The following is a 24,838-nucleotide window of genomic DNA, read 5'->3' on the forward strand; positions in this document are numbered from 1 at the left end:
GTGTGTAGTGTTTGTTCCGCATACTAAATGAAATAGGTTATAGTACTTATATTTTAATTAATAAATGTACACTATAGAATTTAATAAAAACATTATGATTTAATACAATGATTCGTACACTAAAAACAACAATATATTTAAAATGTCTCTTATTCGTGTCTCTTTACACGATACTACAACATTTTATACAAATCGCAACGCAAAATTATCAAATATGTAGATGGGATGTGAGGTTAGAAAAGAAATTAGATATACGAGCGCGTAAATAATTATCGTAATCGTAATTAATAATAAATTATTAAAAGTATGTTACAGTTCCCTAACATTACAAAATATTAATACTATTTCCTGGACAATGAAGGTTCGGCATATCGAACTTTCACAATTTCCCTGATATCATTGGTATTTCTTGATTACATACAATAAAAAAGTATAGGTATAAAAGGTACGAAAAATTGAATAACATCGTAAGTGATAATTTTCTTCGTATCTTGTCATTTTCATTTTTAACAATTTTTATTCAAACGAATATCCATCGATCTCATCTATTAAGATAAAGAGAAATGTATTTAGTAGTATTCTCAAAATCGATTTACATCAGTCTTCCAATCCGGACGCTATAAAAGACAAATATCGAAAGGGGGAAGTTAATACAAAGGGCCATGGTTCATATTCATAAAAATGATCTAATGTAAGAGACTATTTCTTGCAAATTTAAATTCAAATTCAAATTCTTGCATGTCGCCTCAGAAAACTATACATATCTACCTAAAAGAGTATTGGAGATATGTACATGAAATTGTTCAGCAATGAATGCATCTTCCTCTTATTATTTTTATCCTAGTTTTTATCAGACTGAATTGTTTCGGACTGAAGGATCACATTTTAACTAATTACGCTTAGCGATGTTTTTACTGGTATGGTATTTATACGAAGTTTAAAGGCTATTAGCTTTAAAAACTTGTAGAATTATCTTTTTTTTGTACGATTAAATAAATGGAATCAAGTTTCTGAAACCGCAATAGGAACAGTTATAAGATAAGCAACGGCTTTCAAGAGTATTACAATGAGCTTCAGACATTCTTTTTCAGTTTTCATTTTTGATTGAAATTTATAAATTATCGCGTGTCAAAGTACTTTGTTAAATCTCTTGTCAATCAGACAAAGCTGGTAAAGTTTGTAAATATTCGTGTGGTTTAGTCGGTGCTGGCAATAAATAGCCATCAGGATCCAACACGTCTGGCGTACGAATAGTGACTGGTCCTTGAGGTGGCCTCGGCAACGTGTCTTGTTGAATAGATTTACCTTTAGCCTTCTCCAATCTTTCTAATATCTCCGAAAATTTGATTCTGTCCTTAGGATCCGTTTTCCAACATTCTCGCATTAGCTGGCAAACGAATGGCGGACATCCTTCCGGAGGTATAAGCATTATTCCTTGGAAAATTAACTTTACCACCTGGACGAATATTTAATAAAATATGATAGATCGTAGAAATTGGAGGAAAATAAGAAGGGAATGTTATATCGTGTCGCTTAAGTTCTAGTCTCTTCGCGTTAAATTACATTTAGCCTTAAACTTGAAGGTCTAAAACTACTTATAAGTGGTGCAGTAGCAAACAAGTAGTAAGAAAGAGCAATGGCGCGACAGGTATAAGGTAACGTGCATGAACGAATGAAAAATCTGCATTGCAAATTTTTTCATGATTTCGTAAATTCAGGTACTTTTTGTACGATAAATATTCAGTAAACTGTTGTTTAGTCTAGCAACTGATAAAATAGTTTTACTTACTTCTTCGTTATTATGTCCGTAATATGGCTGTTTGCCAAAAGAGTAGACTTCCCATAGAACCACCCCAAAACTCCATACGTCACTTTCCAGCGTGAAACGTCCGTACATTACGCTTTCTGGTGACATCCAACGAACCGGTAGAAGTCTGGAGCCTCCTATCTAAGGAGAATAAAAAATTCCTATTTTAATAAATCATTGAACTTATAGTAAATTATTTATCAATATTTTTATTACCTTATAGTAATCGCAAGTATACACATCCCGGGACATTCCAAAATCTGCTATCTTAACAACGAGATCAGAACCAACCAGACAGTTTCTGCACGCTAAATCTCGATGGACGAATCTTTGACCGGATAAATAAGTCATACCAGCTGCAATTTGAATCGTTATCCAATGTAAAGACTCCTGAAACAAGTAATGGTATAGAGTCGGTGAAAATAAGGAGAAAAGAACTTCGATACAATGAAAAAGGTCAGTCTTTTTAATAAGATTTACCTGAGTTAAGGGTTGCAGGCCGGGTTTCGTCGACCTACTAAATTGTCGAGAATTCGATCGCAAAACTTCAGCCAGATCTCCGTAAGGCATGTATTCGAAAACCATCCACGGGCTGTTATTACCTTCCCGAAGTACTACACCTTTCAGTGATAAAATATTTCTGTGTCCAAACGTGGACATAATGTCGACTTCTCGCATGAAATCTTCTTCCGCTTCGCGGGAGGCACTTTCTTTTAAAACTTTTATCGCGACGATCTCTTTCGAGTCTCCGACACATGATTCTCCTATGAAAAATGAAATCTTCGTTAGTACGTCAATTACTGCCATAATATTCGTGAAAAATAAATTACAAGTATATATATATATATCTTACACCATATTTTGAAATATGAAAATGATAAAAACCTTTATACACTTTGCCAAAACAACCCTCGCCGATATCTTCTAAAAATACAAGAGATTCACGTTGCAGAATCGGCACTTCTGGCGAGGCGCAACTGAAATACTGTGGATTAGGTGTGTACTTATTCGCTAGCAGCAATCCCTTTTTCAGATTCATCGGTGTTCCCTGAAGAGAACATATGCAAGCATATTTTCATAACAATTTTTTAACCAGTCAAATATTTTTTACATTTTATATTTGCAAATCTAATAGGAGGGAAGTTAATTTTGTCACTAGCATACAGTAGGAATTAAAGGAAATTAGATTAGATTAAAAATCCAATCTATCCTGAGTTTATAATTATTTCGATGTGATCCGTTTGTTATTCGTGTTATTATTTTTATTAACAATAAATACAACTATACCGATATATGGAGGAAATTGTAATTAAAACCGCGATGAGAAATTATGTTTTTCCTTGCCCGTTTTTAAGGTGTAAATTCAATATAATGAAAATGAATATAATTAAGAGTGTCCCAATCAGCCATTATTAAGTTTCATTAGCTTATTTCTCTGCACATTAAGATAAGCTTGTATAAGATTGCATTTAATGAAATGTGGTCAAACAATCAGTTATGTTAATTAAAAGTATTGTACTTTATATCCTTATCTTTAAACGCTATTAATATTCTTTGAATGTCTAAAATCAAATGTTTCGAATATTTCAAACGCAGAAGAAAAAGGAAATAAACAATAATGTAAAAATATGTATGAATAAAATGGAGCAAAAAATAGTATAAATGAACATTACGTTATATTTGCTCTCAGAGAAAAAAAATACCGATGATCTCGGTATAAAAATATTTTATCATTATATTTCCTTCCAAATTAAAAAATGTATGGAGTTATTGTATGGCTCTCCAGGAAATATATTAATATACTCAAAAATGTTATTGTACTCAATATCATTGTATTTATTGTACTTAAGATATAATATTACATTAGATATCAAAACTTTTTTTGAACCAACCGAGAATATTCTGTTATCCAACGTTTTAAATAACAGTGTTTTAAATGTTACGTTAGTTTTTAGGAGGCACTGCAATATTATTATTTGATTGACGTACATCCAGGGAATTCCTCTGTGACTTCACGTTATAACTCCGTTTCTTCACGCAATAGACTATACTCAACAATATTGCTAATACCGCGACGAAAGCTACGGCGATTCCTACTATTTCAGGTACCCTTAGTCTCACTCGCTCTACCTGTTGAACAGTATGAAAATACTACAAACTATGTTTGCAGACGATTGTACGAATATTTAAAGGTTGACGAATAATAATTGAGCCAGTAATTTGGAGTAATTACCTGTTCAGCTTCCGGAAGTGCGGTCGTGCTGTTGGTAGAATTACCATTTGGGGGTATTATATTGGGTATAGGTCGAGGTGTTAGGGGAACTAGAAAAAGCAATTGAAATGATATTTGTAGAAAGATCGTTTCTTTACTATTTGTCAAAAGTTGATAAAGCTATTTTTTTTTTTTGCTTAAACGATGAAGTTACTTTCGTTTACATGTACAAAATGTTTTGTTGCAAGAAAATTAATTCGAAAAATAACTCATAACGAGCGAAATTTAGACAAGCGTTTTAACAAATACAACTCTTTCAAACGGGATAACAAAATTCAGATTTCTTTCTTAAGAAAAGTAATTTGCGCATAAGGTCGCTTCAACGCCGGGACGTAAATAATAGATATAAATTTGGTTTAGAATTCAAACTGGAACGATTTATTTTATAACTTCTCTAACAAGATTAAGAAAGAAAAATATAATTCCATAGAGGAAAGTCAAGGTGACTCTGATCTTTTTTTAGAAACAGCACGCTTTAACATCTTTTCCCACTTTAGGTCGTAAACGCTCAGGGACGAATAGTTTCATGCATCATTTTCCATACCATACACGTGTTCGCGTGTATTTTCTAAAGTATATTGCGGTGTAAGTATACAACGATCGACTTGCCAAATGATTAAAGAAATGTATGGAAGTAAAAATGTTATTTAAAGAAAAATATGAAGAGATGCTACTTGATTCTGACCTATTAGGCGATTTGGACACTTTAAGTCCGTCGTAGGTGGTGACAAGTCGTGAGGACAAACGCACTTCGACGTATTGTCTGTGAAGCTACGACAAGCTGCTTCCTTTCCACAAATTTGGGGCCGGTCTTTGCATCCCGTGATCACGGCGTTCCCATTGATAGGCAGTATTATTTCCGATTGCTGTGTGGACTCGGTGGTTGCTGATAGTTCTGAAACAATATTTACACGTTATCGCAATTTTGTCAGTTTACAGTAGCTGTACTCAGTGAGTTTACGAGTACATAAAAATAGCCTTATTCCTTGAACAAAATATCTGAGAATGAGTGTACATCATGAAAAGCGGAGGATTATCGAATGTGTTACCCTGTGTTATGAGACGAAAGAATGTTAATTAACTCTCGTGCAGCTATGATTAGGTCGAGCGATGAAAGAAACAAAGAAATGTATTAGAACCTTGGTTCTATTCCAATTCCTATTATAATATATTAAGGCAAAGATTTCCACTTCTAAAATACTCTTGCTACTCTTTAAAGAAATTATATAATATAGCCCAAAATCAGTAGGAGCAAAAGAGTTCAAGCCTGTATGGGATAGAGACGCAACTTATATCATAACTATGTTTCAACAATTTATGTTTCCCCTAAAACCTATACAAGATGTTTAAAAAAAATATTGGTGCCAATATCTTGCTCTTTCAATTACTTCGTGTTAATTTCAAATTGATAGGAATCTCGTTCCAAAGTGAGTTTGAAGCGGTAAAGCTTCTAGGAAAGAACACGAAGAAAGCCAGGAGTCGGCACACTCGACTCATATCAAAAGCGCCGAAGTAGTTGGCGGTTTAAGGTAGAGCAGTCGAATTTACAGGAGAACGGTGGTAACGGTTAATAAAGGGCGAGCTGGTAAGAAAAAGGGCTACATATTTGGATTGGGTCCGACTTGGAAGAGACAGTGAAGGCATTCATTTCGTGCTTGAAGCTTGTAACGGGTCAAAGCGTTATCTCTGCGGTCAGCGCTCTCCGACAACGAGTCTCGCTATGTGTACCTATTATCGCCCCGTATTCCTTCCCTTCCTATGCATCTCTACGAGAATTGCCGTATTTACGAGATCGCTCGATTTCTACAAAATGTTCCTACATTTTAATTTTCCAGAAAAATGACGGCTCACTTAGGATAAATCAGATGTATGAGACGTTGCGTCGAAACAGACCGTAGTGTTCTCGACGCGGATGGACTTGACCAATTACAGCAATTGATATGTAGTTACTTTATGTCTAGGGACATTTTGTAGCCAGTTGTCTACGCACGTTCACTTGAATCGTTTGAGAATTTTTATGTCAAGTATTTTTGAAAATATCGAATTCTATCGAAATTGCTCAAATTCGACGTAAGTACTTTATTTCTCTATACGAGAACGTTTAAAGATATCTTTTTAAAGACGCCATTTATCGATATATAGTTATTTTACTTGAAAATATTTTTAATTTCAATGTTTTTACTTAATTTTGTGTAGTTGCTATATAGAAGAGGACGAGGACATTTGGAAGATCATTTTGATGCTGTTTGTAGCCTGATGGTCATCCGATAATTTATTAACAATGTAATTTTAATAATATCGTTAAATCGTTCAATTTAAGTTCTAAGTTTCCTCGAAAATATTACGATGAACTGTAAATAACTAAGAAAGAAAAATTGTTCGCTAAATTTGAATTTCTCTGACACGTATAGAAGATCTATTTGCTTTGTTGCCGTTATATTTTCCTTTACAAATCGTACGATAAATTCTAAAGGAAAAAATACGATGGAAGTTCAACTGCGAGTAATATAGATTAGAAATTAACGCAACTGACAATGAGCGTCCCAGTAAGCTGCAATTCCACGAAATGTAAGAGACGTCTGTTTATCGGATAGACACGCGGAAATGCGTAAGTCGTTTGTAGATATAGAATTTCCAAGTTCGAAATCGAACGATTACTTTTATTTCGACGAACAGGAATATTGTTTAGCCTTTCAACTATATGATATTACCTACATCATTGATGACCTATGCACTTTGTCGTTACTCGTGCTACGTGGAAGCTGTCGATGGGTGAACGAATGACCCGCGATATCGTGCATACTTCGACGCAAAGTTGCGAGGGAATCATCCTTACCACCATTTTTATATCAGGTCCGCGTCCAACTATGTTAAATAATTACTAGTTGTATAAGTATAAGCATATTTTGAAACTATCTTGCTTTTGTATCGCAAGTCTAAGATCTCATTTAATTTTTACGTTATTGCTCTTTTTATATGTGGAGGAGCGATATTCAAACATAAAATAATTCAGTTGATTTATAACAATATAAACATAAATTAATACGTGAATATATTTACAAAACTCCTTTGATAAATATTTTCGTTTCTGAAGCTCGATGTTAGTACTTTAAGTAAAACACGAATGATTAAAAAGTCGACGAAGTCGAAGATCAAGAAAATTGCAAACCTTATAAACCTTTTTATATTTCTCCGCATTCCTTTCCAATTGCGTGAACGATGGGTAGCTGACGATTATTTGCGAGGAACTACGATTTGTTTTCTGCTACTACAATTTTCACTATGGTTTCGCTGCTTTTGGAAACTGAGGAGCATTCAACGTAGATATACATATCCAGTCATGTTTATTTGCAAATCTGAGGTTTAGGCCAGAGATTACAATAGAGGCATTATGTGTGCGGGTGGTTTATCCCCCGAAACGTACGATTCGCAAACCGAATCGTCTGTCATAAAACGGGATTGTTCGCGATATACTCAGGGAATCGACGAAAGTAGCTCGGTTATCAAGTTTCCTAAAAAATATAAAAGTGAGACAAGTAAATTAGACTCGTTTAACGTGTTTCTTAATATAAAATTGATACGATTGTTTTAACATATTAACTAAAATTAAATTATTGAGAATTCGAGAAATTTTATAGGGAACGAAATATCGTTTTGGATTTTCGTACAATTTTAATTTCGTAGAATTTCCTTCTAATGTTTATGAGTTTATCCATGTGTCACAACGTGTCCACTCAGAAACATTCGTGCAAAATTTAAAAAATATAACGAGACGAATTACGGCAGACTCAGAGGATTAACATGACGATGAGCAAACCGCTTTCCTTTTCGTCGTCCATGTCATCATTCATCAGTATTATCTGTTCGCAATACAATGCCAAGCGAACAATGGGCTCACTACTCGACAAAGTCTCCCTTTATCTAATACGATAGATATTGTTTTGGATCTAGTTGCTACCTGAGATGTTTTCTCTAAATCAGACACTATTGTTTTTTAAATGGAAAAGAGCATGGAAATTATTCTACTCGCTGTGGAAATGTCTATCTTAGAATTCCTATGTTACCTTAAAGATGCATTTTACTTTGTCAGAATCTAAGTTATGTTACGAGCAAATAACATGTAATTTAGTATATTAAGATTAGTATATTAGAAAACATTCAGCGAAATTTTCATTAAGCTATCTAATTTTCAACATTGTTCGCAAAGTTTAAACTTTCCTTTAACACTTCGACGTCGATATGATGCCGCGCGCGTCGTCTCATCTCTCGCAAAATGTTTCGAGGTAAATATGTAAATGGAGATCTGGCGACGCTTGAAAAAATAAAAAACGTCATTTTTCGTCCGCCGTCGGCAACGCTTGAAAAACACTAGACGTCGATTCACGTCTTCCGACGCGAATATATTAATACTAAACACTTGTTCGTGGTAATATGAATATCATGAAATTAATATAAAAAATTCAATGTTTGTTTAGATTTCGTGCAGCTACTAGAAAGGCTTCTTCATTGTTACTCGAGCATTTGGATGCTGCGCACGTGGTTATCGTCTTGGGTTAGCGTTATCGGAAGGTCGAATATGTCGATATTAAAGATAAGTTGAAGGAAGAAGTATAGGGTTAGTTTTTATGTACGATTTTTCCATTTCTCTGGACCAGTTGACATTTGTTCCAATAAAGATACGACTAACCGGCTTTATCTTCTCGACATTTTGACTCGTACTTGAACCTATCTTGTTTCTAACGTATTTAAGGAGTATACGTTCAGATGAATTTCTGCATAGTTCTATTTTTTTTTTTTATCAAATACAATTGAACATAAACATTTTTAACTTCTTAATTCTTAATATAAATTCTTAACTCGTAACTGTCAACAATATGTGCAGGTTTAGTGGAATAATGGCGTTACATTTTCAAAGACAGTTCCCATGTTTTAAAATAACGAGGATACGCAAAGTAGAATTGAGTTAAATGAACTCGTGAAAAGTAACCAGAGCAGTGCTTGTTCCTTAGTAATAATTATCTGTAGTGCTCAAATTGATGCCTTCGTACATAAGTGTAGCACCTAAGTTTACCTTTCAAAGGTATGAGCATTAGGTTGGTAGAGAATAAATACATTTACGTTCTATTTAATCGAGATACATCTCTACATTTTTCACGTAAATATACGATTGGTAATTTTGTTAATGTAATGGCTAATAGAGAATTATATTAGAAGGAATATCATATTTAATGTTTAATATTTAAGAATGAAATGGAGAATAACAAGGAAAATATCGTAAGAAAATAAAAGGCCGACGAACAATGACGTTCTTTTCCCCGAGACTTAGAAAATTATAAAGTATTCAGGAAGAAATGATTGTGTGATGCGATAATATGCGTCGAGAGAAGATAGTTCGAACTAAAGAAGATTACGAAAGTGTTGAATATTGTCATTCGTTGGGTAAATCCTGTCTTTATTTACTTTTCCTATTCTATCCAAATGTTTTGAAACAAATATCGATTAACGGTGAATCATGCAAGGAATTTCTGGTGTTTTTAATTTATAACGATTTATATTCTCGCTTATCGTGTTTGTAACAATTATCTGAACGTTATATTCCCACATTGGATGAATACGTGTTTCATCTTTACTCGTCTCATTTTTCGTGATCTTTTTAACAAAACGCCACACAACGCGGGCCTGTTTCTCGATTCATCAGATTAATGGCCACGATTCTTGTAACGGCAAGGCATAATTTATATTTTATTCATTTTAAATGAACCTTCACGAAGTTCAGATCGTGCAGACACTTTTGAAGATTATTATTAGGTCGTACCGATTGCAGCTAACCCTTGATAAATCAGAATTTCAGTTGCTTTATAGCTATTGCTTGTAGCAAGCATGATAGACGCAAGTATGGCATCAGTGCATTAATAGTGGCTAATTATTAACAGTAAGTAGTTATTTATTAGTTAATTACGTTAATTATCCGAAGAAAATATAAATTACGTTTATAAAGCTAAAATTTTGTCCTTTGTTTCAATCTTCTAATCTTTTAATGCTTACTTTTGTATTTAATCGCGATAATACAAGAAATTATCTTATTTGCGCAATGTATAGTCTGTTACAGAGTATATTTGTCTTTTTTTTTTGTTCCATTAACGTAGTAAACATGTACGACAGCATTAAGTTATATTATTTATAACGATTTTGTAAAATAAAGTAAAAAGTGCCTTGTAATATTATTTCGTATCGTATTTCGACAGTGATAGGGAATACATTAAATTTTGAAACGTAGATACATCAAATAGATACGTAGATACATCATTTTATCTAAAAAGTTGCTAAATATCAATTTGACGCGTAATGTGCAATATTATTTATTGGTTTAGAAGAAAAGAGGTAAGAGACTAGCTCTCGAAGAGATAAAAATACAAATTTATGTGATAGTTACGCATAAACTATACTATAGTAAAATGTGGCAAGTAAATGTGATAAGTTGTTCTTTTTTATCTAAGAGATACATTACGTTAAAATAATCGCAAATTTTTCATTGTTAAGGCTAATTCTAATGTAATAAAACCTACACGTGCTATGTATATAATTCCATTTTACTATGAGTAATTTTAGATTCTGCGTTGATTAGGTACTTTTCGCTATTCAAATCTCGATACTTTTTAAATAACAGTATACGTAAAAATCAGTGACAAATAATAAACTCACCGGCTCGAATTTCCGCAGAGGAAAGGCCTCTTCTTCTTGGCATTCTTCGCCGCTCCATCGCGGGTGCAGGAACCAAAATGGCAGGAAACCACCCCTGCTTTTCAAAAGAAAACTCTCGTTTCGCACTAATAAAACTTCCACTCCTTCGTTAATTACCGTCGGCACTTTAACGTTCGCGTTTTCTCATGATCCATCGTCAAACTCTATGTTTCTGATCATCAAACCAGCCATTAAAAATTCGACTCAACAAAAGCAAAACAAAGATAAACGACGGTAATTTGTTCACATCGTAAAAAGAACAGTCACAAAACCGTACGTAACACAATTCTGCTTTTTAAGCGTTCATCGCACTGATTGGACCGCACGTGGGCTAGAATTTTCATGAGTTCGTTTCTTCAAAAATCAAAGCACGAACAAACAGCTCCTTTGTGTATCTATGTATCCCACTAATTATGTAACTTGTCGTTTTCAATTTCCAATTTAATTTGATATTTCGAAACAACCAACCAATTGTAACACAAACGCTCTTCCTTTATCCAAACGATCGAAGAAACCCACTGTATGATACAATTCTCGTACAAAATTTATCGAAGCTCTAACGTTGCCAGAGAATTGGCAATTAAGTCGTATAGTGGCATGAATAAATTTTGATCGCATCAGTGGCAATTAGAGGAGATCGATAGGAGGGTCCAAGCAAGGGTGAAGAGAGAAACGCGGTCCGAATGGCAAGGATCGAGAGACAAGGATCGAGAGAGCAAAGAGTTAAGCCGGAAGAGGAAACCCGTCGCTAGGATAAATCGAGGAGGGTCCTCTATCTTCGACGGATGCTTACTCGAAACTAAAGACCGACTAAAGACCGCCTTCGAGAACTCCCTCGCATTGGCGTACACACAAGGAAACGCGGTCACACATACAAAGGTCGGATCGTCTGTTCGTGGCACCCACATGCATCTCGAAGAGCTACCAAGGATTTACGCGAGGGACGAGCGTGGTTCATCATCAGCGAGGCTCGACCTACGCTATCGGATAGACAGAAGCGACGGTTCCTCGTAATCTCGTCGCTTTTTCAGCCGACTTAAGGGTAGAGCCTCTTGTTGCGCTTTAATCTCTGACACGTGCCAACTTACGACTCCACCTTCGTTTTTAATAGTATTAGGTCGTTCCATAGGTTCAAAGAACAAGGCGAAACTTATGGGACGACTTAATATTTTCGTGATGGCTTCCGTATTGCGATGGAATCTATGTTATAGATTTCTGTATTTTGATTGGAACGATGGAAGGAATGGGTGGCTCGGAGGCAGAGCGGTACAAGAAAAAAGTATCTTTAATTTGGAGAGATCGTGGGTGTTAGCTTCTGATACAAAAATCTGTATATTTTCAAATTATGTTTGTTGTACAAGTAAAGATTCTGTATATTTATGAGAAATGTGTTTAAGTATGTTTTACTGCTGAACCTCTCGATCAAAAGAAACACAATCAAAACGTTCTTACCAACTTTTGTCAAAGCGATACTCTAATAACGATTAATGCGATCTTTTAATTTCAGTAGATTTTGTTACGTTAGTTTGCTAGGCACAGCGATATCAATCCTCAGCAAATAATCCTAATAACAGTGGTTGTAATTAAAAACTTTTCTTATAGGTCAGAATTTTAATAATCTGCATTCCGAACGAAGGTCAAACAATTAAAATGAGCAAGCTCTTTTACTTATCTATCACGAACAAAACTCGTTTTATATATTTACTATTTGCACTATGACTCGTAAACTATACTAAGTTATTAATTTATCAAACGTTATTTATTTGGACTCAGAAATAATTTCATCGTGATTTTTAACGAACGATTTAAATTTACGATTTATCGTTTACGTTCTAATGGCATCTGTATACGACCATGAAATCGATGAAAGAGTTTAGATTCTTATGAGTGATAGCTTACGTGAATATTTAATGACGTTTGGTAGAGGTTTGCATTACAACGAGATTATCAATCACTATTAATATTAAGGATGTGATCTTCGAATAAGATGAAAAGGAAAAACGAACAGAGAAAACCAACGATCAAGAAAGTAGAGAGTGATTTGCACAGACATATGCTTGCATATTGCGCCACTAATAATTAACCAAGTGTATATCGCGATCGGTTTGATACACTGGTGTCCAACTGGGCGCCACTTTCCCCACTCTTGACTTGCTGTTCGTGAATAACTTGACTTTTCAGCTCCTGATCGCGATAAACAAGTCAACCCGAGTCACGACCACACAACTCTTCCATGGATACTTGCGTTTGTGTAATCTCGATTAATCGTCCGTACATAAAAATTAGCTTTTCGTCTCGTTTTATGTCGTTTTGCGTCGAAAGTGTTACGTAAATCGAGGAACAAAACATCACCAGCATTTCAATATAAACTTCCCAATCGGAAACTAGAAATTAGTTCTGCAGAAACGTTTCAGTTTGAGTAGAAGAAATTGAAATTCCATGAAATAACAGTAATTTATACCTGCGGTTCAATTAACGTTCAATGATAAAAATTACGCCTTCGTTAGGTTCGAACGTCGTCTCATATTCTATGATATTTTTCTTTATAATTTTGTATCAGTTTTATTATTTTATTTTACTTACCTTTTGAGTAAATAATCCTTATTATTTTTCCGTATTTTCTATAAAAAGACGAAAGCCACTGCGACGTATAAGGTTTTCTAACGATTAAATAAGCTTCCCGAAAATCATATATTCCGTCGTTCCAGAAGCTTATTTAATCGATTATTATAGTTTAGTCAGCCACTACTATCGTTACTAACGCGCAGTAAATGTTAATCGGTTTCTCTTTCTCTTCAAGCAACGTTGACTGTCAGACCTATGAAAAGCTACGAAATCTAATCAATTTAGTATCCCAAGGAACAATGATCAACTAGGGAAACAGTCACCAATTAGGAAAAGTTCATCGACATGATTTGCAACGCAGTCACGTGCATGTATATTAGTGCAAATAGAATATAATATGTTAATAATAAAATCATAAGTTCTGTGACAATCAATCTTCTTCTATCGTAACGTCGGGTCTACAACCATCGAAAATTGAGGACAACTGTAGATTATTCGTATGTAGAATATTTGCCGCGCTATCACAATGTAATTAATTTTATCCTAATACAATTAACATGCATAAACTGCGCTAAGGATTTTGAAGATCATAATTAAAAGTATGACAAATTTCGTAATCTGCAGATAACGTGATCACGCTTTTTAATCATTGTATGTTAATCCTATGATTATAAGACATACTAAATAACATCATATACATAAATAAAAAGAGAGTGGAAAATAAGAGCATAACGTTCTATTTACGTTGATTTAATTGGACGTAATATCGACAATAAACAATCCTATGATAAACAAGTCTATAAACAATAACACGAAAATAATGTTTTCCACAAAAAAGGACAGTTCCATAAAAGTCCTCGATCTATAGTCACTATGTTCTCATGTTTTGGCATACTATTTGTTATGCCATATGTGCCTGACAGCATAAATATCATATCCACCCTCGAGTAGGGTAAAATACTATTCGCGAATGACAGTAATCTTTCATCGACGGTAAGTGAACGATGATCGAGTCGGTGGCTGTTTAACGTTGATGGCTACCTGATTAAGTTCTTTAACACGTGCCACTTAATGTTCCGAAGGGACGAAAACATGGTCCAGTAGAAAGAGAAATGGGTCGGAACGGAAGAATGGTCGGCAAAGCCGCAATAGGAGGATACGTTAATAGTTTTCGAAGAGGCTCCGTCGGAATGGCGTAAGTGTTGTATATTTACACTGGCGTTACAGGCTCACACCTGGACGCAAGAATAGCGCCGCTTCTTTTTCTCCGAAGTATTTTCTCGCCAGTGCGTCAAGCGGCCCCCTAACAAAGGGGATCGTTCATTTTTCTTTCTCATTTTCTTCGTTTCTTTCATGTTTCAGACATCTTTTTATTATTACTGCGATTCCTGACAATTGTAATCCGTCATACAATTCCTCAGTTCTTGGGTTTTTCTCTTTTTTAAGACAAACGTTGATGTCGCTTCGATGATATTTCACTTCGCTTGAAACATTCTTGTCTGTTTGATATTTCAGTTAATTTCTTTATTTATCTATGCAAGGAGACACGAGGAATAATATTCGAATGCGTAAACACGTGTTTTAAGTTAGAAAAACAAACGTTCGTACGCTTGATGATGGGGCACGATGAATTTTCGCATTAAGAGAGAGGAGGACTCTGTGAGCGAAATCGGATACGAGGAAGACATCAAGAGGGTAGTTTACACCCGCTTTAACTCGGCGATCGTCGATTTTCCTGGGTATGAGGACCGGAACAACGTCGGTATGCATGCAGATGGTGGTCGTAAGAGGGGGTGGTCTAAAATAATAAAGAAGCTGGCACGAAGATGAGGACTGTTTGTGTTTCCACAGACGATGGCCGATTCTTAAATGACGAGATGCAACTGGAAAAACGTATATTCGAAAGACAATACTTCGAATAAACGCATAGTTATCGATAGTTTCCTGTTGGCAATCGTTTTTCGTTCTAGAAAGAAAGGGAATAATAAATGTTGTTTTCTTTTGTTTCTTTCGGCGAAGAACGTAAGATATTTTTCACTTCTTTCCGCCGTTTCTTTATCGTTTAAGATCAATAATTTCCGTTACAAAATTTTTAACCGGTATAATAATTGAACGAACAGCACTGATCAGCTAAAAGTGGTACGCTTTATTATAAAGGAATATTTAAATAGCGTTATTGCTTTGCCTTGTAACACATTAATCTATAATCCTATTTTGTTCCCTTTTACTTGATCAAGCTGATAAATTAATCGTGTTACGTGCATAATGTGCATAATATAGATCTAAAGTGAACATGCGATTCAAAAAACGGTCGATTTGATCTTGCTGTTCAGCTTATTTGCTATTAGTAGTAATATATCTGCAGAAGTATACGGTACCAGGACTAGTTTAAAATGAAATACAAGTACAATCCTTCATGCAAGGAATTACATTCTAGTTTGAAATTCCGATCAAGAGAATATCTTTTGGAAAACACGTTGCATGGTGTTCCATATTTTGTGGATTCCACGCGACCTAAATGGGAAAGGTAATTTTATAATTCAGCAATTATTTACAATTAATTGTATAAAATAAATAACTTATTTAACGGTTTAAAAGTATCTCTCTCTCTCTCTCTTTATTATATTATTATCTAATTTTTAATTGACTTATTCGTAGATTAATATGGTTTCTCTTGACATTTGCATCGCTATTAGCGATTATAGCTATAATCATAATCATCCTAGATAAATTTCAAACAGAGCCAACTATAACCGGATTAGATATAATGACAGAAAATGTTAATATTGAATTTCCCCAAATTTTTGTTTGCTTCGACTGGTTTCATTTGAATCGTTCGAATATACCTGAGGTAAACGTAGCTGTTATTCTTATAAAATTACTCATTTTCTCATAAATTTATTTTCATAAGATTACGTTTTGTATATAGGATGAAATATATATATACGAAAAATTGTACAATTGGATTTTTGAGAAACGTATCGATGTAAAATCATTCCCTCTTACTTACAAAGACAAAAACAATTTTCGTAAAACTTTTGAAGCAATGGGACCTGATTGTGATCTTTTAATTAGTGACTGCGTATACAAGTAAATATAATTTTTTAACCTCAGTTACAAACAGAAAATTGAAACGATACTTTATATGATTCATTATAAAACTTAGGGGAATAAATATATCATGTAACGCACTATTTATAAAAGTACATACGGCTGTGGGTATTTGCTGTAAATCCAAATATTTAGAGCCACTTAAAATTCTTGATCATTTAAAGAGTTTTGAATTTAAGATGTTCAGTTCAAGTTTTCCTTTAAGGTAAATATATACCTACCTTTTACAAATAAAGTCTTTCTTTAAATAATTCTTTTGCCATAAAAGACAAATAATCAGTAATACTTGTATTACAAGGTCTTGAATATATCATTAAATTAAGATTTTAATTTGCAGAGTTTACTATACGCAACAAAATGTTACGAGTCCAAGTCCAGGTGAAAGAGCCCTAATAAAAGCACATTATCCTATAGATATTGAATTTATTGTTCATATAACGTATACAACTCCCGATATTCGTTATTTGTCTCTTCGACAACGAAAATGTTATACTAAGCAAGATATAAATTTTGTCAATTTTAATGATTGTGAAATGAAATGTTTGATCGATAAGATATTTAAATATTGTAAATGTTTACCATGGTTTCTATCGTTCGATGGTAAAACAGAATGTCCACTTTCAAAGTATTCCTGTTTCAATAACGTTAAGATCGATATAACTCAATGTAGCTGTTGGCTATCTTGCGACCATGCGTCATATAGCGTAACGCAAATACAAAATTCTTCTAAAAATACGAATCGAGTTATGTTGAGAAAATGGCCAACAGCTCTCTACAAGAGAGAAGTACGATTTGGTTATTTAGATTTACTTGTATCGTTCGGTGGTATTGCAGGTCTCTTTCTAGGATATTCTTTATTTGTATCTATCGAAATTGGATATTATTTTACTCTTAGAACTTACTGTGGAGCTGTAATTCAATCATCTCGGGAACAGTACAATATCATGACTGTTCATGTTGTGGAAAAAATTCCGCAGGAAGCAGATACTAATCAAAAATATTATTTGTATGTTGATTAACTTCTTTTAAAGGGTTTGCATTGTTTTATTTAACGATATAAATTATAATTTAATCACAGACGAGGTACAAGTCAACGATTTTACCCTTGTTGAATACTGTTATCATTCCTGTGCTGTTAATCCTTTCAAATTTGCAAGATCCTTATCACGATTCCGTATTTATTCAATGCTTTCGCGCAGACGCATTACGATCCGCATCGGTAATTAGAAGCGCGCGTAAATAATACAGTCTTTCAAATCCTTACTTGTATCGTAAATATAACGGAGTTGGTGAGAGTTGTATTGCTAAATGCCTAGCGGGATGACACAGAGAAAGGCTGGCACCGTTTTTTATCGTTCATCGTTGTGCGTTGCGATATTTTGTTGGTACATGCGACATTTTCGGCACGCCTCCGGCTAATACGAGTGTTTATCTTTATGATTGTGTTGGATCTACACGGAATTCTTACCAACTCTTTTCAGCTTCGCATTATTCACAGGTATATTTTTACTTAATTGTTACTTCTTTTGTCGAGAGTATATATCAAATTATTAGGCAATGAAACGATAGGAATTCTCAAAATACACAGTTTTTTAACTAGATCAGACAGCATACTTTGGAAATAATTAATAATATATTGAGCTAAACAAGGAATCAACGAAGTACTAAGTAACATTTATATAGTAATACGTTTCACATCAATTTTTATGTGTTCTATCTCCTGTTTTGATAACCGAATACTCATATGTCTATATCGATAAATATTATCAGAAAGTACTTATTTAGTGATAACAGGGTGCATACTGAATCAGTCTTATACGAGCTTCTTCTGTTCATAATACATTACTAATTACGTAATTTGAATTTATTATATTTTTAAAATTATCAAATACCTTTGCTTAATATTTCATATATATTATTTTTATTATCTCTATGCTATCATTTTAAAAGAGATTATCAAAATTAAAGTCGAACAATTGAAATCCTTCCGTTCTTAATCAATAATCGTGTGAGTATAAGAATAATGATGGACGGATAGTGAAAGCATTAGAGATTCAATTTCTTTCTTCCCCTCTCTTTGCATTTGTGGATTCTGCAAAATACGAGATGCAGTTTTAATGCGCATTTCCCTTAAATAACCTGCACAGTGGCACACACCTCCAAGCACTTTAGCTTGGAATCAAAATCATTTCTATCTACAGTTTTGTGAGAGGAACATGCCAATACCCGATAACGTGTTTTCACAGTTGCAACGTTTCGGTGTGATAAAATAGGAGATAATTTCGAAACAAGACAAATGAATGAGCAGAAAAAGGAAAAACAAACTTTAAGAAACATCAAGTTTTTAAATGTTTTTAATGTGCTCATTTTATGCTTGTCACTCCTATAATATTAGTGGAAGTAACAGGAAAAGAAGCTTATTGAAAAAATCTCAATACATTACATAATTATTTATACATTAAATCTTAAAATTTCTCTCTATTTCGACGGTTCCTTTTAAGAAAAAATCGATTGAGTTTACGTCTACGCTGCGAACGTAATAAGTATTGCCATTATATAGAAAGTCACTTATCCAGTTGCTGGATTGTCGATTTTCACGTACGTTTATGCTAACAGAAACTTGCCAGTTAATAATTATATAATAATTGTAATGTAATCTTATAACAAGAAAAAAAGGACTTGAATTTTAATTTTTAAATTTATTAAGGATTAGATTTAATAAGAAACTATATACAATGTTCTGCTCAAAAGAAATAGTTTAATAGGTGCTACATACTAATGCTGCCAATTAATTTAATTCAAAATTAACAAACTTAAAATTATATATAGAAAGTATTGTTTAACTGGCATGTTTCTTTTTGGATTGATTTTTCTTTTTCTTTTATTTGACCTTTTGTTATTTAAGTTATGTCTAATTCTAATGCTAATTATTAATATGTATAATAAAATTTTGTGACTGTATATAAACAAATATTTTCACTTATTAATCACATTATTATTACAGTGTTTTTGAAAGCTACATTAAATTTAAAAAAAATTTATTACCCTGAAATATTTCCAAAAGTTAGAACATTCATATGCAGAATATAGGATAAAAGTATACAATTTGTTTTCCAGATATGATATACTAAATAAAGATGAGGATTATGTCATGTTATCTTCGTCGTTTCACAATAACAGCTATATTTGTCTTACTGCTGTTTTGTGTTGTACAAGTTTTTCGTTCAGAACTGGGATTTAGTGACAATGATTTGTCAAATCTGGATAAACTGTAAGCAATCATTTAATTCCTTAAAATATAGGAATATATCATCTTTAATTATAATTTGTGTTATTCCAGAATACACATATCTCAGTCAATTAAGGAATCTGAACAATCTTATGTTGGGTACATATAATATATATAATTTTATTAGAATAATTTTATTTTAAATATAAAAATGCAAGGAGATCTTTATGTTTTCAGGGAAGGAGTTGTGGCTTGCAAACTACCTCAATTAAATGTTTCTAATCCAGAAATTACCAAATTTATTCACGATGTCCCACCTTTGCAATGTACACCAGAAAATTGGGTTATTCTCCATGGTTCAAGATTAATTATTAGCAGCAGAGCAAAAAAAAGACATGGATCTATAATTTGCTCTTTCAGTGGTTAGTTTTATGAAATTGTATGACGTATGTTCATATTGAACATACTAGACATAATTATTTCAATTGTTCACAGAAATTCTTAGGGATGATGATTACAATGTATTATTCGAACCTGCTGTTGAGTCTGAAGATTCCTATGTTCTCAAACATAGCGATTTTGTTGATATTAAGTGTGAATCAAAAGATGGAAATAAGTAAGAACATAGTAAGAAAAATAGTCAATTGACAAATTAGTTAAATTTATATTTTACACAATTTTTTAGATGGCACAGTATTATGGCCGGAGTGAAGGATGATCCTGAAGTAAATGAGAAAAGTAAATGGGAAAATGTTGGAAACAAGGCCCTTAAACTAAATGTACTTATGTTTGGCTTTGATTCTCTATCCAGAAATACATTTATACGCAAATTACCAAAAACATATCGGTATTTAAAAGAATACTTAGGAGCTTTAATACTAGAAGGATACAATATAGTAGGTGATGGAACACCACAAGCTCTTATTCCTATACTTACTGGAAAGATTGAACTTGAACTTCCAGATACTAGAAAACGCATGGGACTAAAAGCAAATTATGTTGATGTATATCCAATGATATGGAATCAGTACAAAGAGAATGGTTATATAACAGGATTCATGGAGGATGTCCATCATATTGGAACTTTCACATATCGTCTAAAAGGTTTTAAGAAACAACCAACTGATCATTATATGAGAACATTCTATTTAGCTGCTGCACCATATTTTAGATACTACAACAAATATTGCATTGGAAGCATTCCTAGACATATGGTATGTTTGAATTCTCATTAATATTTATTATATTACAATTACTGAACTATACATCATTAGTATTCTTTTAGGTAATGCTGAATTATATTAAAGAAATTTTTGATGTCTACAAACATCAACCAAAATTTCTATTTGGTTTTCATGGAGAACTTTCACATGATTCTTATAATGACATAGGTGTAGTAGATGAAGATTTACATAATTGGTTAAAGAACTTAAATGAATTTGGTCATTTAAATAATACAGTATTGATAGTGATGAGTGATCATGGACATAGGTTTGAGTGATATGGAAAATTTAATTGTTGTATAGGATTGTACATCTAAAAAAAACTAATGTTGTAAATTTCATTTTAAAGGTTTGCAGAAATTCGTAATACTCTGCAAGGTAAACAAGAGGAAAGGTTACCATTTTTTTCGTTTGCTTTTCCCCCTTGGTTTAAAAGAGTTTATCCAGAAGCTTATGCCAATTTTTTACATAATACACATTATTTAACGACACCGTTTGACGTTCACAAAACATTAGAAAGTATATTGAATTTTGAAATACCAAAAATTGGAGATCGTCAGCAAAGAGCCATTAGTTTATTTGATAAGGTGGGTATTATATGAAATCCATTATATGAAATCTCGTTTTTTTGATCGAAATCTATACTTACTGAAAGTAATATCTTAAACCTTAAGTAATACCTTCAAGTAATTTTAAGTTTAAAAATTTTCCCGTTCAAAAGCTATTCTACGTAAAAGGTTGCAAAATTCTGTATAGCTTTTTTCGTCTTATTCTTGCTAGATATACAGAACGTTCGTCTTTGTTTATATATACTATGACGACGTAACTAGATACTATTTCGTGAAATTAGAAAAGTTGTAGATAGATTAAATAGATAGAGTAAATTAGCATTGGTAAGACTGCACAGGGTGTTCATAAAAGTTGGTGCCAAATTTCAGTGTAGTAGTAAAAGATCTCAGTAAATATGGGTCGAAAAACTAGTAGCTTTAGAGTTATGAGATGTTTAGTGTACAAAAACGAATCGAAAAGTGCTGCCAAGAGATAAGAGAAATGCCGGGAATCTTTCAACATATACGTGCTTTTGTGCGTGGTTAAAGTAAGCCATATAGTACACTAAGAGAACCAAACTTTAAAAACGCATAACTTTTGAATTAATGGATTCCTAAACCCAAAATTATTATATTTCACCCCTATTCATTAGGTATTATGAGTAAAGAAAGTTCAAAAAGAAATAGTTCCCAGAGAAAAAAATTTGCACTAGGTATTTTATAAATTAACCTAATACTTTATGTTTATTCATTTTGTTTTAAAGTTATACTATTGTATATCTTTACATTATATCAAATTGAAAAAGAAAAACAAAACAGAATTATCACTGCTTTAATTTTCTAATTTAATGTTTTTTAAATAATTATATAACCTTACAATAAATGTTACAAATTGATAAATAATCATATTGTATAACGATGCAGATACCATTAGAAAGAACGTGTGCAGATGCGTTTATAGAACCACATTGGTGTGCATGCCTGAGTTGGCAAGAAATTTCAATTGATGATGATAACGTGATTGCTGCAGCCAAGTATTTTGTCCAATTTCTTAATGTTTATACAGAAAATCATCGCAACATATGTGAAGAGTTGAAATTAAAACAGATATTGTGGGCTGCTAAACTTATACCTAATAAAGGTATTGTAAACAATTTATAACTCTTACTTATGTTGATCTGCTATTGTTAAAGTGTAAAATTGTAGATTTACTGAAATTTTACAAATCGGGAGATCAAGATGGTTTCATGGGAGATTTTAGTGCAAAAACAAAATTAACTACTGAAACTTATCAGTTGAAAGTAAAAACAGAACCAGGATTTGGTTTATTTGAAGTCAGTATTAATTATGATATAAAGAAAAACACTTTTTCAACCAAAGTAAGTTTGCAATTAAATTATAGTAATCAATATAACTATTAAAAAATAAAAATATACAAATGAAAATATATTGAGATTTGTATTTTAGATTTCAGATGTTAGTAGGATCAATATGTATGGATCTCAGGCAAGATGTGTAGAAAATTCATTATTTCATTTACGAAAATACTGTTATTGTAAGGATTAAACAGTTAGTGTTTGAAGAAAGTTACACATGTATTTAAAAATGGAACGGAGAAAATATCACAATAAAGTTTACAAATCATAAAGGTGCTGTGATTAGAGTTATATTAAACTCAAGCATAATGTAGAAAAAATAAACTACCATTTATATGATTCCAAATGTGGTATAAAATGAAGTATAGGACAAAACAGTGCAAGACAGACAGTATGTTAAGTTATTTATTTTTATTAGTGCCAATTAACGTAATACCAAAGAGTATTTATGAATTGCATAATCAAAATATTTGTTATTACTAAAACTATTATGTATTAGGTCCATGTTGAATATAAAATGTAAATAATGCACAATACAATGTAATGAACTAATAAAAATTTTCAGTATTTACATAATAAATAACGTTTTATACTAATAAAATATTCTTATAATATAATTCTTTTTATATGTATAAATTCTTTTTACATTCATTGTAAAAGACAATATTCTCCAAACTGATGTAAGAATGTTGTAATCTCGTGAGTAGTACCATCAATTAACAGAAATCCTATGTTTTGCTTATGATGTGGATCATATGGAAAATAAGCTTGTCCTCTGTTATCTTTAGCCACTATTTGTAGAACTATTGTACTGATTGACAAGTCTGCATCTTTATTCGTTTGTACTCTAAGATAATAAAAGAAATATAATTATTATTGACTTTAAGAACAAAATATTTGTGCAAGTATTATACAACCTTACTAAATCTTTATAAATGGCCTTTGTCACTTCTAAGTATGGATTTAAAATATCCTCATATTGACACAATATTCCTCCAAGAACAAGCATTTGAAAAATACGAAATATAAATTCTTCACGTTCATCTTTTAAATATAAATTATATTCTGGACATTCTTCATCTAATAACATCTGTAAATTCATTATAGATAAGTACATAATATTATTATTTAATTAATTGTAATAAAGATCCATACCGCTCTAAGATTATCAGAGATTAAAAAATTTTCTACTTCCATATCATATCTTTTGCAAATAATTCCAGACTTATGTACAACTCCATTTTTGGGATCTTTTAGTTTGTTAAAGAAAGTCATGTTTAGGACAGAACAAGGAACTGGCTTTATTTCTATATTTGATGCTACTATGCCTATTAATTGTGATAAAAATTAACAGTATTTAATATCATAGTATAGAAAAATATCTTTATTACCTTGTTTTAACCAATAATTTCCTTGTTTTGTTAATAATTCCTTAGTTACAATATTATCTTGAAAGAAAGCCTAAAACAATTAAAAGATAGTAAATAGTAGATTAGAATTATTTAAAATTAAGTTAAAAACATATTATAATTAATTAACTAATTAATTAACTAACTTCAGCCAAATGGTATTTGTGATATTGTTGAAAGGGTTCATTGAATGCAAAATGTTGAATAATAAAATTTCCTCTTATTCCCCTGTAAGATTGAAATAAACTTATTATATTCAACTCTTAGGATAAGGATCAACTTTTGCATGTATATACGTATAAATCAGTCACATGATATATCAATTAATATTGTTACCATTTGGAAAGAAATTCCTGAATCGTTTTGTCATTTATTCCAACAAAATTCTTTTGTGCAAGAGGTATAAATGTATAACTGGGTTTAATCTCCATTTTTACATAATGCTATTTGTTACTATGGAGATAAGAATATAAGAAAGATATATATATATAAATTATTACATGATAAGTAGACAATATTTTTGAGAATTATAATATAAATATTAGAAATATGAGAAT

The 24,838-nt window shown here is 32.3% G+C and overlaps 4 protein-coding genes across 8 annotated transcripts; 2 read left to right on the top strand and 2 right to left on the bottom strand.

The window, feature by feature from the left end:
• Positions 1–79: 79 nt before the first annotated feature.
• LOC126920595 (tyrosine-protein kinase transmembrane receptor Ror-like) lies at positions 80–12,257 on the bottom strand. Of its 3 annotated transcripts, none has more exons than XM_050731205.1 (9): positions 10,782–12,257; positions 4,765–4,974; positions 4,041–4,129; positions 3,797–3,937; positions 2,693–2,855; positions 2,288–2,571; positions 2,024–2,197; positions 1,790–1,948; positions 80–1,456 (listed from the first exon to the last, which is right to left on the bottom strand). In XM_050731205.1, exons 1-9 carry the CDS (start codon positions 10,837–10,839, stop codon positions 1,154–1,156), a joined length of 1,581 nt encoding a protein of 526 aa, XP_050587162.1. In that variant the 5' UTR covers positions 10,840–12,257; the 3' UTR covers positions 80–1,153. The 3 variants fall into 3 exon arrangements, with proteins under 3 accessions (XP_050587162.1, XP_050587161.1, XP_050587164.1); XM_050731204.1 differs by having other exon boundaries at positions 3,797–3,958; XM_050731207.1 differs by lacking the exon at positions 3,797–3,937.
• A 799-nt stretch (positions 12,258–13,056) lies between these two features.
• Positions 13,057–17,708, top strand: LOC126920097 (sodium channel protein Nach-like). Its single transcript, XM_050730023.1, has 5 exons — positions 13,057–15,912; positions 16,044–16,236; positions 16,315–16,475; positions 16,537–16,701; positions 16,834–17,708. The coding sequence occupies exons 1-5, from the start codon at positions 15,779–15,781 to the stop codon at positions 17,513–17,515; spliced, it is 1,335 nt and encodes a 444-aa protein (XP_050585980.1). The 5' UTR covers positions 13,057–15,778; the 3' UTR covers positions 17,516–17,708.
• A 139-nt stretch (positions 17,709–17,847) lies between these two features.
• Positions 17,848–23,766, top strand: LOC126920592 (uncharacterized). 3 transcript variants are annotated; one of them, XM_050731200.1, is made up of 11 exons: positions 17,848–17,994; positions 19,614–19,767; positions 19,837–19,884; positions 19,963–20,147; positions 20,221–20,341; positions 20,411–20,939; positions 21,011–21,216; positions 21,298–21,535; positions 22,421–22,637; positions 22,703–22,875; positions 22,964–23,766. In XM_050731200.1, the coding sequence occupies exons 2-11, from the start codon at positions 19,634–19,636 to the stop codon at positions 23,060–23,062; spliced, it is 1,950 nt and encodes a 649-aa protein (XP_050587157.1). In that variant the 5' UTR covers positions 17,848–17,994; positions 19,614–19,633; the 3' UTR covers positions 23,063–23,766. The 3 variants fall into 3 exon arrangements, with proteins under 3 accessions (XP_050587157.1, XP_050587155.1, XP_050587156.1); XM_050731198.1 differs by lacking the exon at positions 17,848–17,994 and adding an exon at positions 18,511–19,094; XM_050731199.1 differs by lacking the exon at positions 17,848–17,994 and adding an exon at positions 18,511–19,032.
• Positions 23,264–24,821, bottom strand: LOC126920597 (cilia- and flagella-associated protein 300-like). The gene is made up of 6 exons (XM_050731211.1): positions 24,618–24,821; positions 24,428–24,509; positions 24,264–24,333; positions 24,028–24,200; positions 23,790–23,962; positions 23,264–23,719 (listed from the first exon to the last, which is right to left on the bottom strand). The coding sequence occupies exons 1-6, from the start codon at positions 24,710–24,712 to the stop codon at positions 23,521–23,523; spliced, it is 792 nt and encodes a 263-aa protein (XP_050587168.1). The 5' UTR covers positions 24,713–24,821; the 3' UTR covers positions 23,264–23,520.
• Between the last annotated feature and the right edge of the window lie 17 nt (positions 24,822–24,838).

Source organism: Bombus affinis, chromosome 9 (genome assembly GCF_024516045.1).
Source record: "Bombus affinis isolate iyBomAffi1 chromosome 9, iyBomAffi1.2, whole genome shotgun sequence".
Classification (NCBI taxonomy): Eukaryota; Metazoa; Arthropoda; class Insecta; order Hymenoptera; family Apidae; genus Bombus; species Bombus affinis.